This window comes from Chelonia mydas, chromosome 3 (assembly GCF_015237465.2).
Source record: "Chelonia mydas isolate rCheMyd1 chromosome 3, rCheMyd1.pri.v2, whole genome shotgun sequence".
Lineage (NCBI taxonomy): Eukaryota > Metazoa > Chordata > Testudines > Cheloniidae > Chelonia > Chelonia mydas.
Genome location: NC_057851.1, coordinates 88,436,873 through 88,458,573, shown reverse-complemented (window position 1 = coordinate 88,458,573; position 21,701 = coordinate 88,436,873). Strand labels below are relative to the sequence as shown.

General features: G+C 41.0%; 1 protein-coding gene across 1 annotated transcript in view; it reads left to right on the top strand.

Moving 5' to 3' along the window:
* Positions 1-21,701, top strand: part of FAM184A (family with sequence similarity 184 member A) — a 167,849-nt gene that overhangs the window by 97,177 nt on the left and 48,971 nt on the right. Inside the window, 3 exon segments of the mRNA XM_037894706.2 lie at positions 1,163-1,324; positions 3,511-3,632; positions 3,828-3,978. Of these exon segments, the coding sequence (XP_037750634.1) occupies positions 1,163-1,324; positions 3,511-3,632; positions 3,828-3,978 (435 nt within the window).

The window sequence follows — 21,701 nt, the reverse complement described above, 5'->3', positions numbered from 1 at the left end:
CCCCCCACCCTCCTTGTTGCACCTACCCCTGGGGCCAACATGCCCCGTGTTGCACTCTCACTCTGCTGTCTAAAGCTGCCAGGTCCCAGGGGTCCCCTTGGTGTCATGCTTTCCATTCAGTCTTTTTTGCCTTAAATTCCTTAATACAAGAGCACTGAACTACGACACCATGCTGACAAAAAGGGAGACCAGGCTCAAGAGGAGTAGAACAGCACCTGCTATGCTTTCATAGTGAGAAGGAGGACTGGGAGTCTCGCAACAGCGAAACGCGGGAGGAGAAGGAAGGGCTGAGCTAGCACCCGAGAACAAGACCACATTTGGTCAAAATGAGAGTTGGGGACAGGCAGGACCTGATTGCAGGTGCAAAGTGGCCCAGGCAGTACCAAAGTCCAACCCATTTTTCACGTGTTCTTACCTCAATTCTTGACTACGTATCCCTAGCTCAGTCCCTAAATTCCACACCCCATTTCAGAGCACTGCTACTTCTTCTGCTCTTACTGCTTGCCTGGGTGCCACCCTGGCAGTCTGCCACCCGGGCAGTCTACCCCCCAAAACAGTCTAACACGAGCCCCTCCTATTTGTATTCTGTAAAATTTTTCACAAAATGTTTCAAAGTGCAGGTTTGGATACCTTTTCCTTTAAAGGTGTTCAGTTGTTAATCTTACAAATATTGTAAATTTAAATATATAGGAGGAATTCTGCCTGTCAGGACATGAAAATAGTCATATTAAAGAGAAAATAGGTTGCATAGACAAAAATTGATTTACAAGGAAGAGAATAGTATTCACTAAAGTAAAACTCTTTGTATACACAGGGATCGAAAACCCGTGCCTGGCCCTGGCTTGTGGGGCTCTGACTCCACGGTTAAAAATCACTGTGTAGGTGCTCAGGCCCATGCTGAAGCCCAAGCTCCGAGACCCTGCAAGGAGGAGGATCCCGGATCCTGATCTCCAGCCTGAACCCAAATGTCTGCACGGCGATTTTTTTAGCCCTGCAGCCTGAGCCCTGCCAGCCTGCGTCAGCTGACCTGGGCCAGCTTTTGCCATACGGTGGGTCTTTTATCCCTGTGTAGACGTATCCTTAGAGTGAAAGATATGAGGCTGATTTTGTTTAGTTCCCATTAGTAATGATTATGAAAATATTGTATCTCTTTATATTGTAGGTGTGTCGTCTACAAGACCAAGTAAGAAAAAGTGAACAGGGCCTTGGTGCTGCAGAAGGACACATCTCCAATCTTCAAGAAACGCAGGAAATACTCCAAAAAGAACTAGAGTTAACCAAAGCAAGGCTGAGAGAAACCACGGAATCATTGTATAATATTGAGGTAACCACATGATGGGAAAGCAAATGATTTAAAACACAATTACAGTGTTTACTGACTGTTTGTTTTTTAAACTTCAAGACCTGGTTTAATACAATGGTTCTCAAAGCCGGTCCGCCGCTTGTTCAAGGAAAGTCCCTGGCGTGCCGGACCGGTTTGTTTATCTGCCACGTCCGCAGGTTCGGCCGATCGTGGCTTCCACTGCCCGCGGTTCGCCGCTCCAGGCCAATGGACGTGCTGGCCGTCCTTCCCACAGCCCCCATTGGCCTGGAGCGGCATACCGCTGCCAGTGGGAGCTGCAATCGGCCGAACCTGCGGACACGGCAGGTAAACAAACTGGTTCGGTGTGCCTGGGGCTTTCCCTGAACAAGCGGCGGACCGGCTTTGATAACCACAGGTTTAATGGGTATATTAAACAAGTGGCTTCATATAGCCCTATTAAAAAAAATGCTGATTTCCTTTTTTTTTTTCTTTTCATTTCAAGGCTTAGAACATAAAAATTAGATATAAATATTTTAAGAGGTCATTTCTGTTATTAACTGAGTGTTGCTACAAATACATCTTTCTCTAGCTAATTGAAATTGTACTGTAAACAACTCTGAGTAGCTTTATTAGAGCTAGAATTTTGTGTTTTACTCTTGTTGGTTTTCACTTCATGTGCGCTCAAACCATGAAATAACAAACATTTAATTGACATGTCCTTTTTTAAAATTTTCTTTTTAAAAGTGGAAGATATCCCTAAAAGACTGAGTAAGAAAGCTTCAGAAAGCAAATGCACAAAGGTTCACAATTACTGTAGAGTGAAAAAAGGTGTTAAGAATATTCTTCTCTTGAAACTAAATTCAACAAAAAACAGTAGGACTGTTTGGTGAACCTCTGACTTAGTCTGCTATATAAACATATAATTTATTTTTTGTTTTGTGAACTAAATTTGCTGTAGGATTTGCATCTTAAATTATGTGTGTGCTTATGTATGTGAAAATACTCTTTGTCCCCTCAGTTAATTTCCTTTTAAAAACCTACTGAGGCCTTACAGAAATGTAGGCTATTTAGAGACCAATTTGCTTATTGTGTACTGTCATATTTTCTTTCCACTTACGGTTCTTGAAAAGGAAAACAGCATTTTCAGTATTTATTTGTTTTTGTTGTTTTTTCCCTATCTGAAATCATAATTCTCTATTTGTGATGTCATACGTGGTTGCTATGGAAAATATCCTTTACATAGTAAATCTTTTAGGTAACTGTTTAAACGTGAATAATCCCATCCCCTATTTGGAAGAATAATTGTCTTTGCCAAGGTCCAATGTAAAAGATTGCTAGTTTAGTACTAGCATCTTTTTTTGTCCCAACCTGTAACATTCAGATAACCACTGTGCATTCAGAAAGAATAAGCATCCGAAATTTAAATGTTCACATTTAAGAAATGGTTAATACTAGCAATTGTCTCAGCAAGATTTAGAATGTATTGATTAGAGCAGGGCGAATACTGCAAAAAGTGTCCCACAAATATTCATTTAAAAAAAACTCTGATACTCTCCACATGCCTCATGTGTTTGCTTTTCATAAATAAAGCAAACACTGCTGGCAGGAATGTTTATTGTAACTATGAAGTTTAAGCAAATATTACAAAATATTACAAAATGTTCAAATGAATTTTGAATTCCTGATTACAAGGGTCCACCACAAAAACCTGATTCTTATAATTATGCCTGGCCAGGCAAGGAACAGAAAAACATACCATGTGAACTTTGTATCTGATCAAAACAGCTCAAATGTTGAATTTCAAGTGCTGAATACTTCCAGCCAACCATTTGCATATGATACATACAAACAACATTACTTGCATAAATGATTTCTTGAAAAATTTCAAATAAGTAATAAATTAAAGAAAATATTTTGTCAGAAATATAATGACAGAAGTATAATTCAGGGAGCTCAAATATTTGTGGAGCTGAAAATAACAATGAAAACAGTCTTCATTAGGAGTCAGATTTTTGAATTATTTTGTTAATTATTTTATACTTTAATCATGTTATAATAAGGCACCTGTAAACAAGTGTTTAATGACCAAAAATGTCAATGCTAGTACTATACACTGGCAGGAATTTTATTTTGATTCAGAGAAAGATTTCTGTTCAAAATACTTTTTTGCAGCTGCTGAGTCTCCATTATAAAGTTTGTATTTTCAGGGGGAACTAGAACAGGAGAGGCAGCAGCATGAAGCAAAGATTTCTGCTATGAGGGAAGAGGAGAAGATGAAAGTTGACAGAATGGCTCGTGACCTAGAAATAAAATGGACAGAAAATCTTCGGCAAGTGTTTTTTCTTTGTTTTTTAAATAGGAAAGAAAAGCTGTATTGAATGAAACAAGTCATTATTAATGCAATGTACAGATACAGCAAATATTTTTGTAATTATATAAGCATTTCAAATTCACTTCTCAATAGTACTTGTTAATTTTTATGAAAGGCTAGATCATGTTTTAGTTATATTACTTTTTCTTTCAGACAGGAATGTAGTAAACTTCGTGAAGAGTTGAGGCTTCAGCATGAAGAGGATAAAAAGGCCGCCATGACTCAGCTCTTGCAACTGAAAGAACGTGAAAAAAATGCTGCCAGGGATGGCTGGCAAAAGAAGGTGGAAGATCTTTTAGACCAGGTAACTAGAACGGCTAGTTAAGTGTCAAAGGAAAGTTATAATTTGGATTTAGGCTGCTGATGGTTTATTACTGACTAATTGTATGAAAGCAGTATAAAACTTGTCTCTAGGCTTAATTTGGATGATGATAACTCATTAGAGATTACTCAGTAATAACAATACTGATTTAACGTGAAAACCTTTCTTACTCATTAAAATGATGAGAAAGAGTATACTCTTTTTCCTTGTGGTACTGAACATGAGGAAACTGTTTTCATTTCTTTGGTATTCTTATCCACGCTCTGTGGATTTATGCCTCTCTACCTATTAATGTTTCTTGTTGTAGGTATTTATGTATGTTTATATTGCTTAGATAGTTTTGTAATTATTTGGAGGTATCATACATGTTTACACTGATGGTACAGTAGAAAACATTTAAAAAGTCAAAATTTGCCAATTACCAGTATCACCACACATTTACTGCACCTATCTCCTGCCCTAAATATGGGGGAAACTATCGTAATCTCAGATACTACTGTGTGGTAATTTTTGATAAATGCTGGCTTTTTAATTGCAGCTACTGTGTGTATTCATGCTAATATTTACTATAATAAAGTGCTTTCCCCCTGTTAAATCATTCACACAAATTCTTTGTTTTATACTTTTTTGCAATGCCAGTAGTGAAGTAGCATTGATTTGATTGACTACTTGGATGAAAAAGACAGATAAGAGAAGGCCAAACATAATTTTAGTGACAGAAAGGAATAGCTTTTTGGAAATGATTTAGTAAACGCATGTTATTTTTGTGTCTGTATGGTGATTGCTTCAGCTATGGCTTCAACTTTGAGAGCTCAAAAACTTAAGTGTGCAGCTTTGTGCACACAATTAATTATGGGTGCATATGTTAGTATTTCCCCATCTAATTACCTGATTTTATACACTGTGGGAAATTTAAGTTTGTCAGTGCTATAATTTGTGCCCATAAAAGTGGAGGCTTCTGAAAATCTTGACCTAAATTATCTTTTACAGCTTGGATGTTATCAAGGACTTTTGCTTGTCTCATTTTTAAGAGTTCATTCTCATTTTGAGTGGTATTATTTTTGAAGACTCATTTACTCCCATTTTTTCAGCTTGTAAGTGGCACATTCTCAGTTACATTCCCAAAAGCAGCTCAATTTAAAAAGTGGTACATCAGCCAAAACATGCTAAACTTTGTGTGTTTTTTTAATTTGTGTTAAAAATACTTTAATTATGTTTAAGATACTTAACAAAATGTGTTGTAATTAGGGTTATCAATTAAATCGCAGTTAATTCACGCGATTAAAAATAATCGCAATTAAAAAATTAGTCATGATTAATCGCAGTTTTAAGTGCACTTTTAAACGATAGAATGCCAATTGAAATTTATTAAATGTTTCTGAATGTTTTTCTACATTTTCAAATATATTGATTTCAGTTACAACACAGAATACAAAGTGTGCAGTGCTCAATTATATTACTTTTGATTACAAATATTTGCACTGTAAAAATGACAAACCAAAGAAATAGTATTTTTCAATTCCCCTAATACAAGTACTGTTGTGCAATCTCTTTATCGTGAAAGTGCAACTTACAAATGTAGATTTTTTTGTTTGTTGCATAACTGCACTCCATAACAAAGCAATGTAAAACTTTAGCGCCTACAGTCCACTCAGTCCTACTTCTTGTTCAGCCAATCGCCAAGAGAAACAAGTTTGTTTGTATTTACAGGAGATAATGCTGCCCGCTTCTTACTTACAATGTCACCTGAAAGTGAGAACAAACGTTTGCATGGCACTTTTGTAGCCGGCATTGCAAGGTGTTTACATGCCAGATATACTAAACATTCATCTGCCTCGTCATGCTTCGACCACCATAGAATCATAGACTATTAGGGTTGGAAGAGACCTCAGGAGGTCATCTAGTCCAATCCCCAGCTCAAATCAGGACCAACACCAACTAAATCATCCCAGCCAAGGCTTTGTCAAGCCGAGCCTTAAAAACCTCTAAGGATGGAGATTCCACCACCTCCCTAGGCAACCCATTCCAATCCTTGACCACCCTCCTAGTGAAATAGTGTTTCCTAATATCCAACCTAGACTTTCCCCACTGCAACTTGGGACCATTGCTTCTTGTTCTGTCATCTACCACCACTGAGAACAGCCTAGCTCCATTCTCTTTGGAACCCCCTTTCAGGTAGTTGAAGGCTACTATCAAATCCCCCCTCACTTTTCTCTTCTGCAGACTAAATAATCCGAGTTCCCTCAGCCTCTCTTTGTAAGTCATGTGCCCCAGCCCCCTTATAATTTTTGTTGCCCTCTGCTGGACTCTCTCCAATTTGTCCACATCCCTTCTGCAGTGGGGGGACCAAAACTGGAGGCAATACTCCAGGTGTGGCCTCATCAGTGCCAAATAGAGGGGAATAATCACTTCCCTCAATCTGCTACTAATGCTCCTGCTAATACAGCCCAATATGCCGTTGGCCTTCTTGGCAACAAGGGCACACTGTTGACTCATATCCAGCTTCTCGTCCACTGTAATCCCAACGTCCTTTTCTGCAGAACTGCTGCTTAGCTAGTTGGTCCCCAGGCTGTAGCGGTGCATGGGATTCTTCCTTCCTAAGTGCAGGACTCTGCACTTGTCCTTGTTGAACCTAGTCAGATTTCTTTTGGCCCAATCCTCCAATTTGTCTACGTCACTCTGGACCCTATCCCTACCCTCCAGCATATCTACCTCTCCCCCCAATTTAGTGTCCTCTGCGAACTTGCTGAGGATGCAATTAATCCCATCATCCAGATCATTAATAAAGATGTTGAACAAAACTAGTCCCATTCCAGAGGACATGCTTCCATGCTGATGATGCTTGTTTAAAAAAAAAAAAATGCAGTAATTAAATTTGTGACTGAACTCCTTGGAGGAGAATTGTATGTCTCCTGCTCCATGGTTTTACCTGCTTTCTGCCATATATTTTGTGTTATGGTAGTCTCAGATGATGACCCAGAACATGTTGTTTGATTTAAGAGCACTTTCACTGCAGATTTGAGAAAACACAAAGAGGGTACCAATGTGAGATTTCTAAAGATAGCTACAGTGCTCAACCCAAGGTTTAAGAATCTGAAGTGCCTTCCAAAATCTGAGAGGGACGAGGTATGGAGCATGCTTTCAGAAGTCTTAAAAGAGCAACACTCTGATGCAGAAACTACAGAACCCGAACCACCAAAAAAGAAAATCAGCCTTCTGCTGGTGGCATCTTACTCAGATGATGAAAATTAACAGGCGTCGGGCTGCACTGCTTTGGATCATTATCGAACAAAACCTGTCATCAGCATGGACGCATGTCCTCTGGAATGGTGGTTGAAGCATGAAGGGACATATGAATCTTTAGCACATCTGGCACATAAGTATCTTGCGATGCCAGCTACAACAATGCCATGCAAACCCCTGTTCTCACTTTCAAGTGACATTGTAAACAAGAAGCGGGCAGTATTATCTCCTGCAAATGTAAACAAACTTGTTTGTCTGAACGATTGGCTGAACAAGAAGTAGGACTGAGTGGACTTGTAGGCTCTAAAGTTTTACAATGTTTTATTTTTGAATGCAGCATTTTTTGGTACATAATTCTACATTTATAAATTCAACTTTCATGATAAAGAGATTACGCTACAGTATTTGTATTAGGTGAATTGAAAAATACTGTTTCTTTTGGTTTTTACAGGGCAAATATTTGTAATAAAAAATAATATAAAGTGAGAACTGTACACTTTGTATTTTGTTGTAATTGAAATCAATATATTTGGAAAAGTAGAAAACATCCAAAAATATTTAAATAAATGGTTTCTATTATTGTTTAACAGTGCGATTAATCACAATTAATTTTTTTATTGCTTGACAGCCCTAGTTAATCAGGCTTCCCTGTTTTTCCAGAGTGTAAAAATACCAGTTAGACTGTTGGAAATGAGCATGTGCTTTGGGATTTTTTTTTTTCTTTTTCTGAATAAAGATTTTGGAACAGACAAATGCAGAAAAATAATGGTGAAAGGGAGAGAGGTTATTCTCAGGGTTCAGGGTAAGAGGAGAATTGTGGGCGTAGGAGACAACTTATGTATGTAAAAAGCTTATTCTGTCTTTTACGTTCATTTACCTGTGCCCAGCCACACAAACTAAGAGTTATGTCAGTGATTCTCAAACTTTTGTACTGGTGACTCCTTTCACATAGCAAGCCTCCCACCTTATAAATTAAAAACAATAAATGCTGGATGCAAAGCAGGGTCTGGGGTGGGGGCTGACAGCTCGCGACCCCCCAAGTAATAACCTCAGGACTCCTTGAGGGGTCCTGACCCCTAGTTTGAGAACCCCTGAGTTACGTCATACCATGATGGCGTGTGGAGACAGACGACTAATTAGAAGCTAAAACAATGCAAAAGACATTTTCCATTTTTCTTCACTTGTTACTTTTTCAGAAACAGATCCTCAGTTGGGATTCTTGTATGCTATTAACTATATTCTAGTAAAGTCTGACCTTGCTGGGGGATTTTATGGACTGTGATCTTGTCTGGTGGGTTTAGTTCTTTTTCAGGTTTTTTTACTTCTGGTTCTTGACAGCTTTGCTTTAGTTTCCTGCATCCCATACTCTCACCTTGAAATGGATTAAGTATTTTCATCTTGTTTCTGTATGATTGGCAAAGGGGTTTTGCTGTAGCTCTGTGTGTAGTGTTTTTTTTTTTTCTGATTCTGTCAGTCTTCTTTCTGTAGTTCTAGAAATCACCTACTTTTGGCAGTTTTAGGTGAGTACAGTATGTAAAGCTAACTAATAATGAGGAGGAAGATCTCTTCATACAAGTGCTGTGTGTGTGGAGTGTGTAGACCACTTTAATAAGTTGTTTGTATTTTTAGAATGAAGTTGGACCTAACCTTATGTTAAATGACCTTAAGAGGTCAGTCCATGTCTAAAAAATGGGCAAATGTTGAGGTAATTAAATATTTTAGGCTTTTGGTAGCTAATTTTATTATAGTGTGGTTGGAGGTACCCGGTCGTATTTGATTGGTTTTATTTCTAAAATTGCGTAAACATTTGGAATGTGGTGTTTATAATTGTTTTTTAATGAGAGGCGGGCTTTGGTTTCTGGCCTTCAAGAAAAAAGTTTTTTGTTTGAGCAAAGATTTGGGTCACAGCCACTTTGCTTCTTCCTACTTCAATTGTGTACTGCAATTCCCTGCTTGGAAATAATAAGGCTGTTTTTATAGATGTTAAGGGACTGATTGTCATTACCATTTACCACTCGGGAGTGTAAATGGGTTTTTAAGGAGGATGTAAAGTCCCTTCACACTGCTAGAATGGTGTGAAGGAGCTTTAGTGTACATGAGAATTAGGCTCAGTGGTCTCCATACTGAACTTTGATTTTTGGATGAACCTGTTGAGCTGTTTTCAATCTCAAAGCCTGAAAATCAAAGCTCAGGATGTATACCTTAACTTTGGTAATAGCAATCCTATCCCTTCAATATTTTCTGTCATCTGTAGACCCGAAGGAGATGTATTTCCACATCTGTGTCTGGATATCTGTACTTTGCAACTAGTTATACTTTCATTACCACAAGACGTATTTCTAGTACAGGGCCCTTTCTTTTGATCTATTGACGTTGCTGAGGGTTATTACCATGGTTTTAGTGGTTTTGGTTGTGGCCTTTTGAGAACAGAGAATCTACGGACAACTCACTAATTAGTTCACCCTCGGGATCCAGGATACAGGCAAAGTGAATAGCTTTCCTACAGAAAAAAGGATTTGTGATAAACAAAGAAAAGTGTTCTGATCTCTGCTCAAAGGGTGTAACATCTGAGGGTTATACTCAGCTCAACCAAAGACAGTATCTTAATCTCGGAAGAGAGATAGAGGAAGATTGCAGGTATGATATATCTGCTAGCACCAACATGCTAGTATCATGACTGGAAAACCTACAATGGGTCCACTTTGACACTTCAGCTATTATTGCAGTAATTAATAATAATAATAATTAAAGTAGTAGTAGCAGTAGTAATAGAAGCTCCAACCAAGATCAGAGCGCCATTGTGCTAGGCACTGTACAGACACGTAGTAAGAGACAGCCCTTGCCACAAATATTTCAATATACCAGACAGACAAATCACAGAGAGAAGTGACTTTCTTCCGGTCTTCCAGCAGGTTAGTGGTCGAGCAAGGAATGGAACCTGTATTTCCTGAATCTCAGTCCGGTATCTTATCTAATGGCCCACACAGCCTCTCAAACTTGCAGACACTAGAGAGATTCTATCTCTTCCAAACTAAACATCCGAGTGAATGTTCCAGACTCTGTAATTCGATCCCTACAGACTCAAATGGACTATCCTATGTCAGAACCAGAAAGGATCCTTGTCATAACTAATGCCAATCTGCACAGGTCGGGAGCACATTTGAAATCCCAAATGCCACAGTATGTTTGGTTCCAAGCAGGAATAAAGAAGAAGCAATGATCCAGCTCACCTCATTGCATTTCTAAATGGCAGTACACTACAAGCATTGTCGAATCTTTACCAACAAGAACACACAATGACGAACCTGAATTAAAAGGTGGGAACAAGGATCATTGCTCATCACAAGAAGGCACACACACTGTTAATCTTCCAGAAAATCATGTCTGGTGTGCTCATGCTCTTCACATCAAAGAAAAGGCAAACATTGCATACTGATTCAATAGGGAAGATACATACCCTAGGAAATGGAGCCTGCATGCACAGGCATACAAGATAACTCAAAGATTCAAAATAGTTTCAGTGCATTATTTTGCCTTAAGAGCCAAGAGAAAAAAATGAGTTCAGTTTTTGTAAGACCAAAAGTATACAGAAGTAGGGGCAATATATGCTCTAAGTGTCCCCAGGTTTTTTGTACACCTATATGCTCATTTCACTCCTAGAAAAAAAAGAAAATAGCATCGAGGAATACTATTGGCTCCCATCTGGCTATGGAAGCTATGGTTTCAGACCTCACTTAGATGTGGATTTTGGTTCTACTGTCACTTCCACAAATTCTCAACCTTCTAAATCAGGAACCAGTTACCCATCTGATTCCTCATTTCTTATGTTTAACACTCTGAAAACATAGTAAATAAGCTTTTTAACATCTTTAGTGATAGTTAAAGACACCCTGCTTTTGTCTCATAAGAAATCCATTAATGCAGCCTATGGGGCAATTTGGACAAAATTTACATTTTGACTTTATGAATGATGCATCAGATTCTCCTCTACCAATATAAAACCTCTTCTTGAAGTTCTACAGGATGGGCTATGAATACGGCTCATGGCCAGCCCTCAGTTGACATGGTGAGGCATATGAGAGGTAGTCTATGGTAACACGGGGTTTGCCAACATAGGGCTTTATAGGTGGTAAGTAGAACCTTGAATCTGATCGAGAAGTGAATTGGTAGCTCTTTCAGGAGTATATAATACTGCAAGGAATTCCAGGAGGACCTAATAAATTTGATTGATTGTTCAATGTGTTAACGTAGGAGAGTCATTGTAGAAAAAGATATGGAAGAACACATTGGAAAGTTTTTAAATTAAACTGCTTGTATTTACTGGTGGGTTCTGAACTATCTGTAACCTTGGGAGAAAGATTTAAGCATTGTTTTAGACAGCTCTGTGAAGAAGTCTACTCAGTACACAACAGTCAAAGTGAATGAAAAGTTTGGCTCTTTTAAAAAGGGGATAGAGGAAATACTCATTTACACAAGCAATGTTAAAGAATTCTATGGTATTATCAATTGTAATCCTTCACAGCATAAAGTTATTGCCATCAGAGTCTTTTATTTTATATTATGTATACAGTATATCTCAGACAAGACTAAAATATTTTCCTTGTGAGAATGTGCTGTACAACTGACCAAGCCGTGTAAAAGTTTGACAATTCCTAAAGCATCAAATATAGGTTACTATCAGGTACGGGTTTTGGACTAGATGGATGAGTGGTCTGTCCCTTGATGAGGAGTCTCTTGTTCTTATCTCTGCTGTCTGGAATGGTATATGGTGAACATAGCAGAATGAAGATGTCTTTCTTGTTCGTTCTGCAAGGGACACCTATACCAATCCAGGTGAGTTTTCCCCATAAAAATACTCAGAGAGAATTCAGGAGCCATAAGTTTCTTTGGTTTTTAAAACTAGTTCTCACTTTTTTTCTTTCTTATTTTACTACTGGAGAGGTTTGTTCAACTAAGGAAGAGGAAAATGCTCTTGGTTTTCCTTTTAGAATATCAGTGTGTTCTCTGTCTCTGCTTTCTGTTTTTGTATTGCATAAACCTATAGTTTGGGGAGAACTTAAATGTATGGGTAAGGTACTCCTTTGATTTCTCCCATTTTGTTGTGATACCTGTTAATATTTCATCACATGAGGATCCATTTTTTTATTGCCAGTGAGCAAAATGGGTGTTTATACTTTTCGTGTACACCAGTCAGCTCGTACTGACTCGTCTGCCTTCACTATTTATCAAACAGATGTGGCAGTGAGATGACAGAAATGTTTGTGCCAGCTTGTTTGTTTTCTCTTGAAGTCCCATACTGTCCTGCTGCCAAACATTACAGTTGTGACATTCACCTTTTGTAACTTAGATTTTTAGCCTCCCCATAAAGGATACAAGAAATATTAAAAGAAATATAGTAGGAATGGATAAAATATACCACATATGATACAGTTGATAGACTCATAGACTTTAAAGTCAGAAGGGATCATTGTGATCATCTAGTCTGACCTCCTTCACATTGCAGGCCACAGAACCTCACCCACCCACCCCTGAAATAGACCCCTAAGCCCTGGCTGAAATAATGAAGTCTTCAAATCATGGTTTAAAGACTTCAGGTTAGAGAATTCACCATTTACACCTAGTTCAAACTGCAGGTGACCTATGCTCTATGCTGCAGAGTAGAGGTGGGCAAACTACGGCCTTCGGTACCATCCTGCCTGGCCTTTGAGCTCCCAGCCAGGGAGGCTAGCCCCCGACCCCTCCCCTGCTGTCCTCCCTCCCCCGCAGCCTAACGTTGCCGCCAGCGCTCTGGCCCGCCACTCCTGCCGGGCAGCGCGGTGGAGTGGCTGGCTCTGGCTGGGTGGCAGGGCTGCGAGCTCCTGCTGCTCTGAGTGGCATGGTAAGGGAGTGGGGGTGTTGGATAAGGGCCAGGAGTCCCGGGGGGCAGTCAGGGGACAGGGAGCAGTTGGATGGGGCAGAGGTTCTGTGGGGGGTGTTGGTCAGGGGACGGTGAATGGGGGGGTTGGATAGGCATAGGAGTCCTGGGGGGCCTGTCAGGGGACAGGGAGGGGGAGGCGGTTGGATGGGGCAGAGGTTCTGGGAGAGGGGGGCTGGGGGATGGGGAACAGGGTGGTTGGATAGGTGTGTGAGTCCCGGGGTCCTTGTCAGGGGGCAGGGGTATGGATAGGGGTCGGGGCAGTCAGGGGACAGTGTGGGTTGGATAGGGGGTGGGGTCCCGGGGGGGGGGCGATCATGGATGGGGTGTCCCGGGAGGGGGCAGTCAGGGGACAAGGAGCAGGGGGGGGTTGGATGGGTCGGGGATTCTGAGGGGGGCAGTCAGGGGGGTGGGAAATGGGAGAGGGCTGAGGGGGGTGGGGGCCAGGCTGTTTGCGGAGGCACAGCCTTCCCTACCCGGCCCTCCATACAGTTTCGCAACTGTGATGTGGCCCTCAGGCCAAAAAGTTTGCACACCCCTGCTGCAGAGGAAGGTGGAAAAATCTCCAGGGTCTCTGTCAATCTGACCCGGGGGAAAATTCCTTTCCTACCCCAAATATGGTAATCAGTTAAGTCTTGCCCACATACTCAGGGTCTATCAGGCAGATACTTAGAAAAGAATTATCTGTCGTAACTCAGAGCCCTCCCGATTTAGTGTCTCATTTCCGGCTATTGGAGATTTTTGCTACTGACAGTTGCCGATGGGCTACATGCCATTGTAAGCAGTCCCATCGTACCATCCCCTCCATAAACTTATCAAGTTTAATCCTAAAGCCAGTTAGGTTTTTTGCCTCCACTGTTCCCGTTTTTTTGCCCCCACTGCTCCCCCTGGAAGGCTGTTCCAGAACTTCACTCCTCTGATGGTTAGAATCCTTTGCCTTATTTCAAGCCTAACTTGTTGATGGCCAGTTTATATCCATTTGTTCTTGTGTCCACATTGGTGCATAACTTAAATAACTCCTCTCCCTCCCTGGTATTTATCTCTCAGATGTATTTATAGAGAGCAATCACATCTCCTCTCAGCCTTCTTTTGGTTAGGCTAAACAAGCCAAGCTCGTTGACTCTTCTCTCATAAGGTAGGTTTTCCATTCCTCGGATCATCCTAGTAGCCCTTCTCTGCACCTGTTCCAGTTTGAATTCATCTTTCTTGAACATGGGAGACCACAGTTGCACACAGTATTCCAGATGAGGTCTCACCAGTGCCTTGTATAACAGTACTAACACTTTCCTGTCTTTACTGGAAATACCTCTGCTGATGTGTCCTAGGACTGCATTAACCTTTTTCATGGCCGCATCACATTGATGGCTCATAGTCATCTTGCGATCAGCCAATATGCCCAGGTCTTTCTCCTTCTCTGTCGCTTCCAACTGATACATCCTCATCTTATAGCAAAAATTCTTGTTGCTAATCCCTAAATACATGACCTTGCACTTTGCACTATTAAATTTCATCCCATTTCTGTTACTGCAGTTTACAAGGTATCATCTTGTATGATATTCCGGTCCTCCTCCGTATTGGCTATACCTCCCAACTTTTGTGTCATCTGCAGTGTTTATTAGCACACCCACTTTTTGTGCCAATTTCAGTAATAAAAATGTTAAATAAGATTGGTCCCAAGACAGATCTCTGAGGAACTCCATCAGTAACCTCCCTCTAGCCTGACAATTCACCATTCAGTATGCCCCGTTGTAGTCTCCCATTTAACCAGTTCCTTATCCACCTTTCAATTCTCTCATTAATCCCCATCTTCTCCAGTTTAACTAATAACTGTATCAAATGTGTTACTGAAATCCAGATAGATTAGATGGTCTGCATTTCCTTTGTCTAAAAAATCAATTATCTTCTCAAAGAAGGAGAGCAGGTTGGTCTAGCATGATCTACCTTTTGTAAAACCATGTTGTATTTTATCCCAATTACTGTTTACCTCTATGTCCTTTACTTTCTCTTCCAAAATTTGTTCCAAGACTTTGCATAGAATTGAAGTCAAACTAATAGGCCTGTAGTTTTCTGGCTTACCTTTCCCCAGTTTCTTAAAAATGGGTACTATATTAGCAATTCTCCAGTCATAGGGTATGACCCCCGAGTTTACAGATTCATTGAAAATTCTTGCTATTGGGCTTGCAATTTCATGTGCCAATTCTTTTAATCTTCTTGGATGGGGATTATCCAGGCCCCCCGATTTAGTCCCATTAAGCTGTTTGAGTTTGACTTCCACCTCGTATGTGGTAATTTCTACCTCCATATCCTCATTGCCATTAGCCACCCTGCCACTACCCCACATCACTTCATTAGCCTCATTTAAAACCAAGGCAAGGTTTTTGAGCCATCCCTAGATAATCTTTAATGTCCACCCCATCCTCAGTTTCAGTAGTCCCACTTCTTATAAATTTTCTTCGTATTTATATGGCTATAGAACCTTTTACTATTGGTTTTAATTCCCTTTGCAAGGTCCAATAAAATGTGGGTTGGGTGTCCTGCAAATGAAAATGTTGGAGAACTACTATGGTAGCCCACTTGAAAAGCACCGTCTTCCCATTAGAAATCATTCCAAAGGAATTACACTGATTTTCATCTCCATAAAACGTAGAGCTCTGAGTTATCTGGTCAGATATTTTTTCTCTTTTTTTAGAAGAGTGAGAGGTTTAAAACCATTATAGCTCCAGTAATCAAGACTAATTATGGTTTAGAACGCCCATGGGTGTTCATCTGACTGTGGGTCAACACTTCTCACAAAACAATTGCTCCATATCTGACCTGTCAGTCCTCATCCTGAAAGGAAACCTGTACAACACCGTCAAAAGACAAGCCTGGGAGCTTAAATTCATAACTTTGCTAGATATTAAAAATCATTGAATCAATTAAGACACTGGATTTATGGCTCATTATAATCTATAATAATCCGACCCGCTAACCCTCCTTTGTCCTACGACTGCAGAGGTGCTAACAGCCCACCTCTCCTTGAATAGTCCCTTGCAACCTATGTTAACTCCTTATGCTTTGGAATGCATGGGCATTCTAAGTCCAGGGTTTGTGTTGAGGGAGGAAGCAGAGACCAGGGAGAGCTGGGGCAGAAGTGAGTGAGTCAGGGTGGAGCCAGGGGTGACACATACCCTGCATTCGCTCACCATACCCTGCATTTATTCCATAGAGAGACACCCCTGACATCATGTCCTGGGAGTCCCAGAGATAACTATAGTCAGGGCGGAGACCCTAGTAGCATGATCCCAATGGACCGAGGCTGCTAAGAGGCCCACCGCGAACCTGGAATCCTGCAGATCCTGTGGGATCCTTTGAGATTTCTGTTTAGGCCCTGTGACCTATTACATATTGGACAAACCCTGCTCCCTCAACAGAATAATGTGGGGGGACCTTTGCAGCTATTTTCTCATTCAAAGCGTTACCATAGGTTTGCCCCCTCCCATGGGAGAGGATGATTTGGCCCATCCTGGTAACTGCATACTTGAAATTCCTATTTCAGTTTAGGACTGGATGATTTCGGAATGCATTCTCATTGAATCACAGGTGCAGTGAGAAGATTCACAAAGATATTGTGTAGTAGTGCTTTAGTGAGGAATATGTCTATGTAATTACTTGAATAGCTGGATACTGAAAATGCTGTTTAAACTAGCAGTCAGTATGGAATGCCCTCCTGCACTTACATTTTGTCATAAATCAAGGGGTAGAGCCTCAGCTAGCGTAAATTGTCATGGCTCCATTGGAATCATGTTACCATTTCCTCCTCTGGTTCTCCCAAGGACTTTAATGGAGCTATGACAATTTACACCACCTGAGAATATGCCCCAGTGTTCCTTTACCTTCCCCTATCCCTCAAACGCGTACTTGTTACGGTAGCTTTCTGATAAAGAAAGAGTTGTCTTGTTGTAGGCCTGGTTGTCTAAGAATGGAAAAGTCCTCTATATTTAGTAATTGTCCTTTTTTTGTTCATTTGCTTATTTACCAGTTTATGAGAGCACTCATTTGAAGTACATCTCTTCTCATTGTTAATGTGAATTAGAAGTTCCTCTGTACCTGACAGAGTGAATCAAAAGGGAACTATAGATTTCCAGAAATAATTTGAGTGAAACACTGTCATGCAGTATAAGAACATACAGGAGTCAAGAGACTGGCTTTGAAGCTTATCTCTCAATTTGAAATATTTGAAATAATTAAAGTTGGCAGAGAATTGTTTATAAGATATGAGAGCATTTCTCCTGAATGAAAACCTTAGCTAGGCAAAAATTGGCCAGATTTGAAGTAAATTCTTCCTTGGTGTTAGAAATATAAATACAATAGGTTCTGCTTAATAGCATTCCTGATACTCGCAACTTCCAGTTAATGGCAACATATTGCAAGGAACCAATCCCATGCCATTAATATAATTGTTAATGGCATTCAGCTATTAGAAATGACATGCTGCTTTTTAACAACTTTTTTTTGGAAGAAAGGCGCCACCTGCAGGCAGGTTAGCGAGTCTGAAGCCAGGGAGAAGAAAGTGATGATACTTGCCTTCTCTGGCTGCAGCTCCACAAACCTACCTATGATCATTACTCAACCTGTCCCAGCACTTCCTTCTGGGGATGCAGCATGGCAAACCTACCTGTACATAGGGACCATACAGGAGATAAGGGTCTTTAGGCAGGGGGTTGACCGGGAGGCTGTGGTCAAAGCAGTAGCAGGGAAAAGGGCTTCAGCCCGGAGGCAGGAGCTGCATGGTGCCTCTCCCTGTGCTCTGCATCCTGCCAGGGGACTGCACACAGGAAGTGCTGGGACTTGCTGAACCCCAACCCCCCCGAGAGCACCAGAAAAGATACTGTGCAGTTCCGTGGACCCCAGTGCCCCCATTATCCATAGAAATACCTGTCATCCGGGCAGCAGCCCCCAACCCACAGGTAGATTTGCAGGGCTGCAGCCAGGGAAAGCATGTCCCAGCTCTTCCTTCCCTGGCTGCTGCCTTGCAAGCCTACTTCCCACTTATTAGCAACTGCCAGAAAATACCAACTTTGGACTGGCAACAAGGAGTTACTAAAAGCAGAATCTACTGTATAGTACTTTCAGACTTTTTATCAATAAAAAATTCCATTCCTTAATGTATTTGTTCATCTCAGACAACGTACAGTCAAGCGTAGCAGCAGGTATCAAGTTAGAGGGAACCTCAGTCAATGACTTCATAGTATAGACATCAAATTTCATTTACTAGTTTCATATGTCATCTTAAGCATATATTCATCAGTCATTTTCCACTATATTTGAAAAAGATAATCCAGATCCTACTTATTGCTTCATATTGGCATTTCCCTCCCAGACCTTGTTACATCTCTGACATCCCTAGTTAGGCTATGTCTACGCTAGCACTTTTGTTGGTAAAACTTGTGTTGCTCAGAGGTGTGGAAAAAACCGCTGACCGACATAAGTTGCACCAACAGAAGCGCCGGTGTGTACAGTGCTATGTCAGTGCTCTTTGGGGGTGGTTTAATTATGCCAACGGGAGAGTTCTCACCCGTAGTCATAGAGATATAGCTATGCTGCTGTAAGGTCTCTAGTGTAGACATAGCCTCGGTCTATCCAACTTCCCAGTCATGAGAAAGTAGTAACCACCAAGTTCCAACAATGTGCAACATCAGCCAACATCCTTTATGCATCATAGTCAGAGTTCAAACCGGGGACAATAGAGAGACAGCACTCAAAGACTGATCTCCTTTTGACCATGAGCAAAGGCAACATCTCCATGCTCATGCTGCTGAACCATTATACAGCTTTTCAGTCACTAGACCATAAGCTCCAGCTAACCTGCCTACGTGACATCGGGTAGGAGATGACACCACATTCTACGGTTGTTCCAGTTGTTCCTCTCTAGCGGAGCTCAGAATGGTGATGGGTAACTATTAGTCCTCTCAGAAGGCCCTCACCTGCAGGCCCCCCTGGGAAATCTTATATTATCCCCGAGAGACTCCCCCTTTCTCTTCAACAGCTACATGAGACCACTGGGAGAGACAGTGAGACTCTATGGGCTCAGCTCCCAGTAATATCCCAACAACAATCTACTATATATCTCTTTCACCACTGATGAAACCACTACCATGATTTAGATGTCAGAATGCCTGTGAAAAAATCAGCCCTTGGATGAACAGCAGCTGGCTGAGGCTGAGCTCAGGTAGGCTAAAGTGATACTGGTCAGAAAAGTGAAATGCTCTGAATAACTAGCCAAGATGCTATTCTCCCCCATCCCCCGTTCCTTGAAGACATACAGCCTCTATTTGTTGTGCAATGCTCTGAGGGCCTGTTTGATTCCTCCCTAAAATTGGATTATTAGGTGGACTAATTGTCTAAAATTGCCTTCTTTTGCCTGTAGTTTGTGAGGATACTTTGTCCCTTCCTTCTGGTCAAAGACCTGGCCAGTGTTTGATCCATGCGATTGTCACCTGCAGGCCACATTACTGTAATTCATTATATCTGAAGCTGAATGTGAAGACAAGGCACAGGCTCCAGCTGGTACAAAATGCATCTGCCCAACTCGTCCATGGTCCAAGAGGGAGCTAGATTTTATTCTAGCTTTCATATGGTCAAAGGAATTGTTAACTAAATTCTGATAACTGAATATTGTTGGTGATGCATAAGCCAGAAAGAATACAGTTTGAGCTTCTGGAACTGGTAGTTTAAAACAAAAACAATAACAGCGTTGTTTACTTGTAAACTGAGTAGTTGTGCCCTGGAAGTCATATATGGACAATAAACACGAATTTCACTTCAAGATGTATTTCATATTTGCCATCACATACACAATGTAGAAGTGAATTGCTTACACACCAGTTTTTCTCTCCTCTTGGTAATAAACTGTTAGGAACATAGGAATTGCCATACTGAATCAGGCCTGTGGTCCATCTAGTCCATACGTCTCCAACAGAGGCCAGCATCAAGAGCTTCAGAGAAAGCATGCAAGAAACCCATAGGCAGATATGGGCTAATCTGCTACCCATTAAAGTTTTTGTCCTAACTTTTAAAAGTTAAGGATTGGTTTATGCTCCGAAGCATGACGTTTTATATTTCTTCCAAAATTTGTTTTAGCATTTGCTATTGCAACTCTGAATATTCTCTTAGCTACTGCATATTTTCGTTGGATAAATATCCAGTCCCTCTTTGAATCTTGCAAAATTCTTAGCCTCAGCAAGATCCTGTGGCAATGAGTTCTACAGTCTAGTTATCAATCTGTAGAATTATCAATTCCCCACCTCCCTTCAATTTCATGGAATTTCCCCTTGTTCTTCTACTATGAGACAGGGAGAAAAGATCTTGATCTTCCCTCTCTAGAGGCTTGCTGTATAGACGAGCCTGAGACCTTTCATGATTTTTTTATACTTGTCCCCTCTTAATTATCTCATTTTTAAGGTAAACAATCCTAATCTTTTTCTGTTGCTTCATGTGATCTTTTCCATGACCCTACTCATTCTTGTTGTCTTTCTCTGAACTTCCTCTAATTCTGCCATATCCATTTCGAGTGCACACAGTATTCTACATGAGGGTGACCCATGTAATGACATCATAATATTTTCTGTATTATTCTCCATACCGTTCATTATGCACCCTACCATTTGTTTGCTTTTTTGACAGCAGCTGCACATTGATCTTGATTGAGCTGTTCAGTGACGCCCAGATTTTTTTTCCCTGAATTGATCCTCTTAATTTAGAATCCAGTAAGGCAGTGGTTCCCAAACTTATTCCGCCGCTTGCGCAGGGAAAACCCCTAGCGGGCCGGGCCGGTTTGTTTACCTGCCGCATCCGCAGGTTCGGCCGATCGCGGCTCCGGAGCAGCGACCCACGGCCACTGGGAGCCGCAATAGGCCGAACCTGCGGACGCGGCAGGTAAACAAACTGGCCCAGCCCGCCAAGGGCTTTCCCTGCATAAGCGGCGGAACAAGTTTGGGAGTAACTGCAGTAAGGTATATCAGTAGTTCAAATTTTTCCCTCCAATGTGCTCTGCTTTGCATTTAACATTGAATCTTATCTCCCATTGTGTTGCCCATTCACCTAGCTTGGTTAGGTGTCTCTGAAGTTTCTCACAGTCTTCTCAAAACTTCACTAATGTAAATAATTATCATCTGCAAATTTTTGCACAATTTTTATCTGTTAGAGCGGGCTGGAAGAAGACAATGCCATTTCTCAAAACATTTTGAGGTTTTGAAATGAAAATACAAGAGAGCAAGAGAGAGCACACACAGAAAATGCACTCTCTCTATAACTTGAGGGATAAGGCTGCCTGATTCAGAGTAGGGACTTGAACTTGGGTCTCCCAAATACCAGGCCAGTACCAAAACCACAAGGCTAGAAAAAGAGAGTCTCTCTCATGCCCTCACGCTTGCTCTCCCTCTGGTCACAGAGTCCATCCTAGACCCAAGAATCCTTTCTGACATAATTGCTGCTGAAACTGGTGTTTTTGTGAAACATTTTGGTTTCAACAAAATGAAATTTTTCAATGGAAAAATGTTTCGTCAAA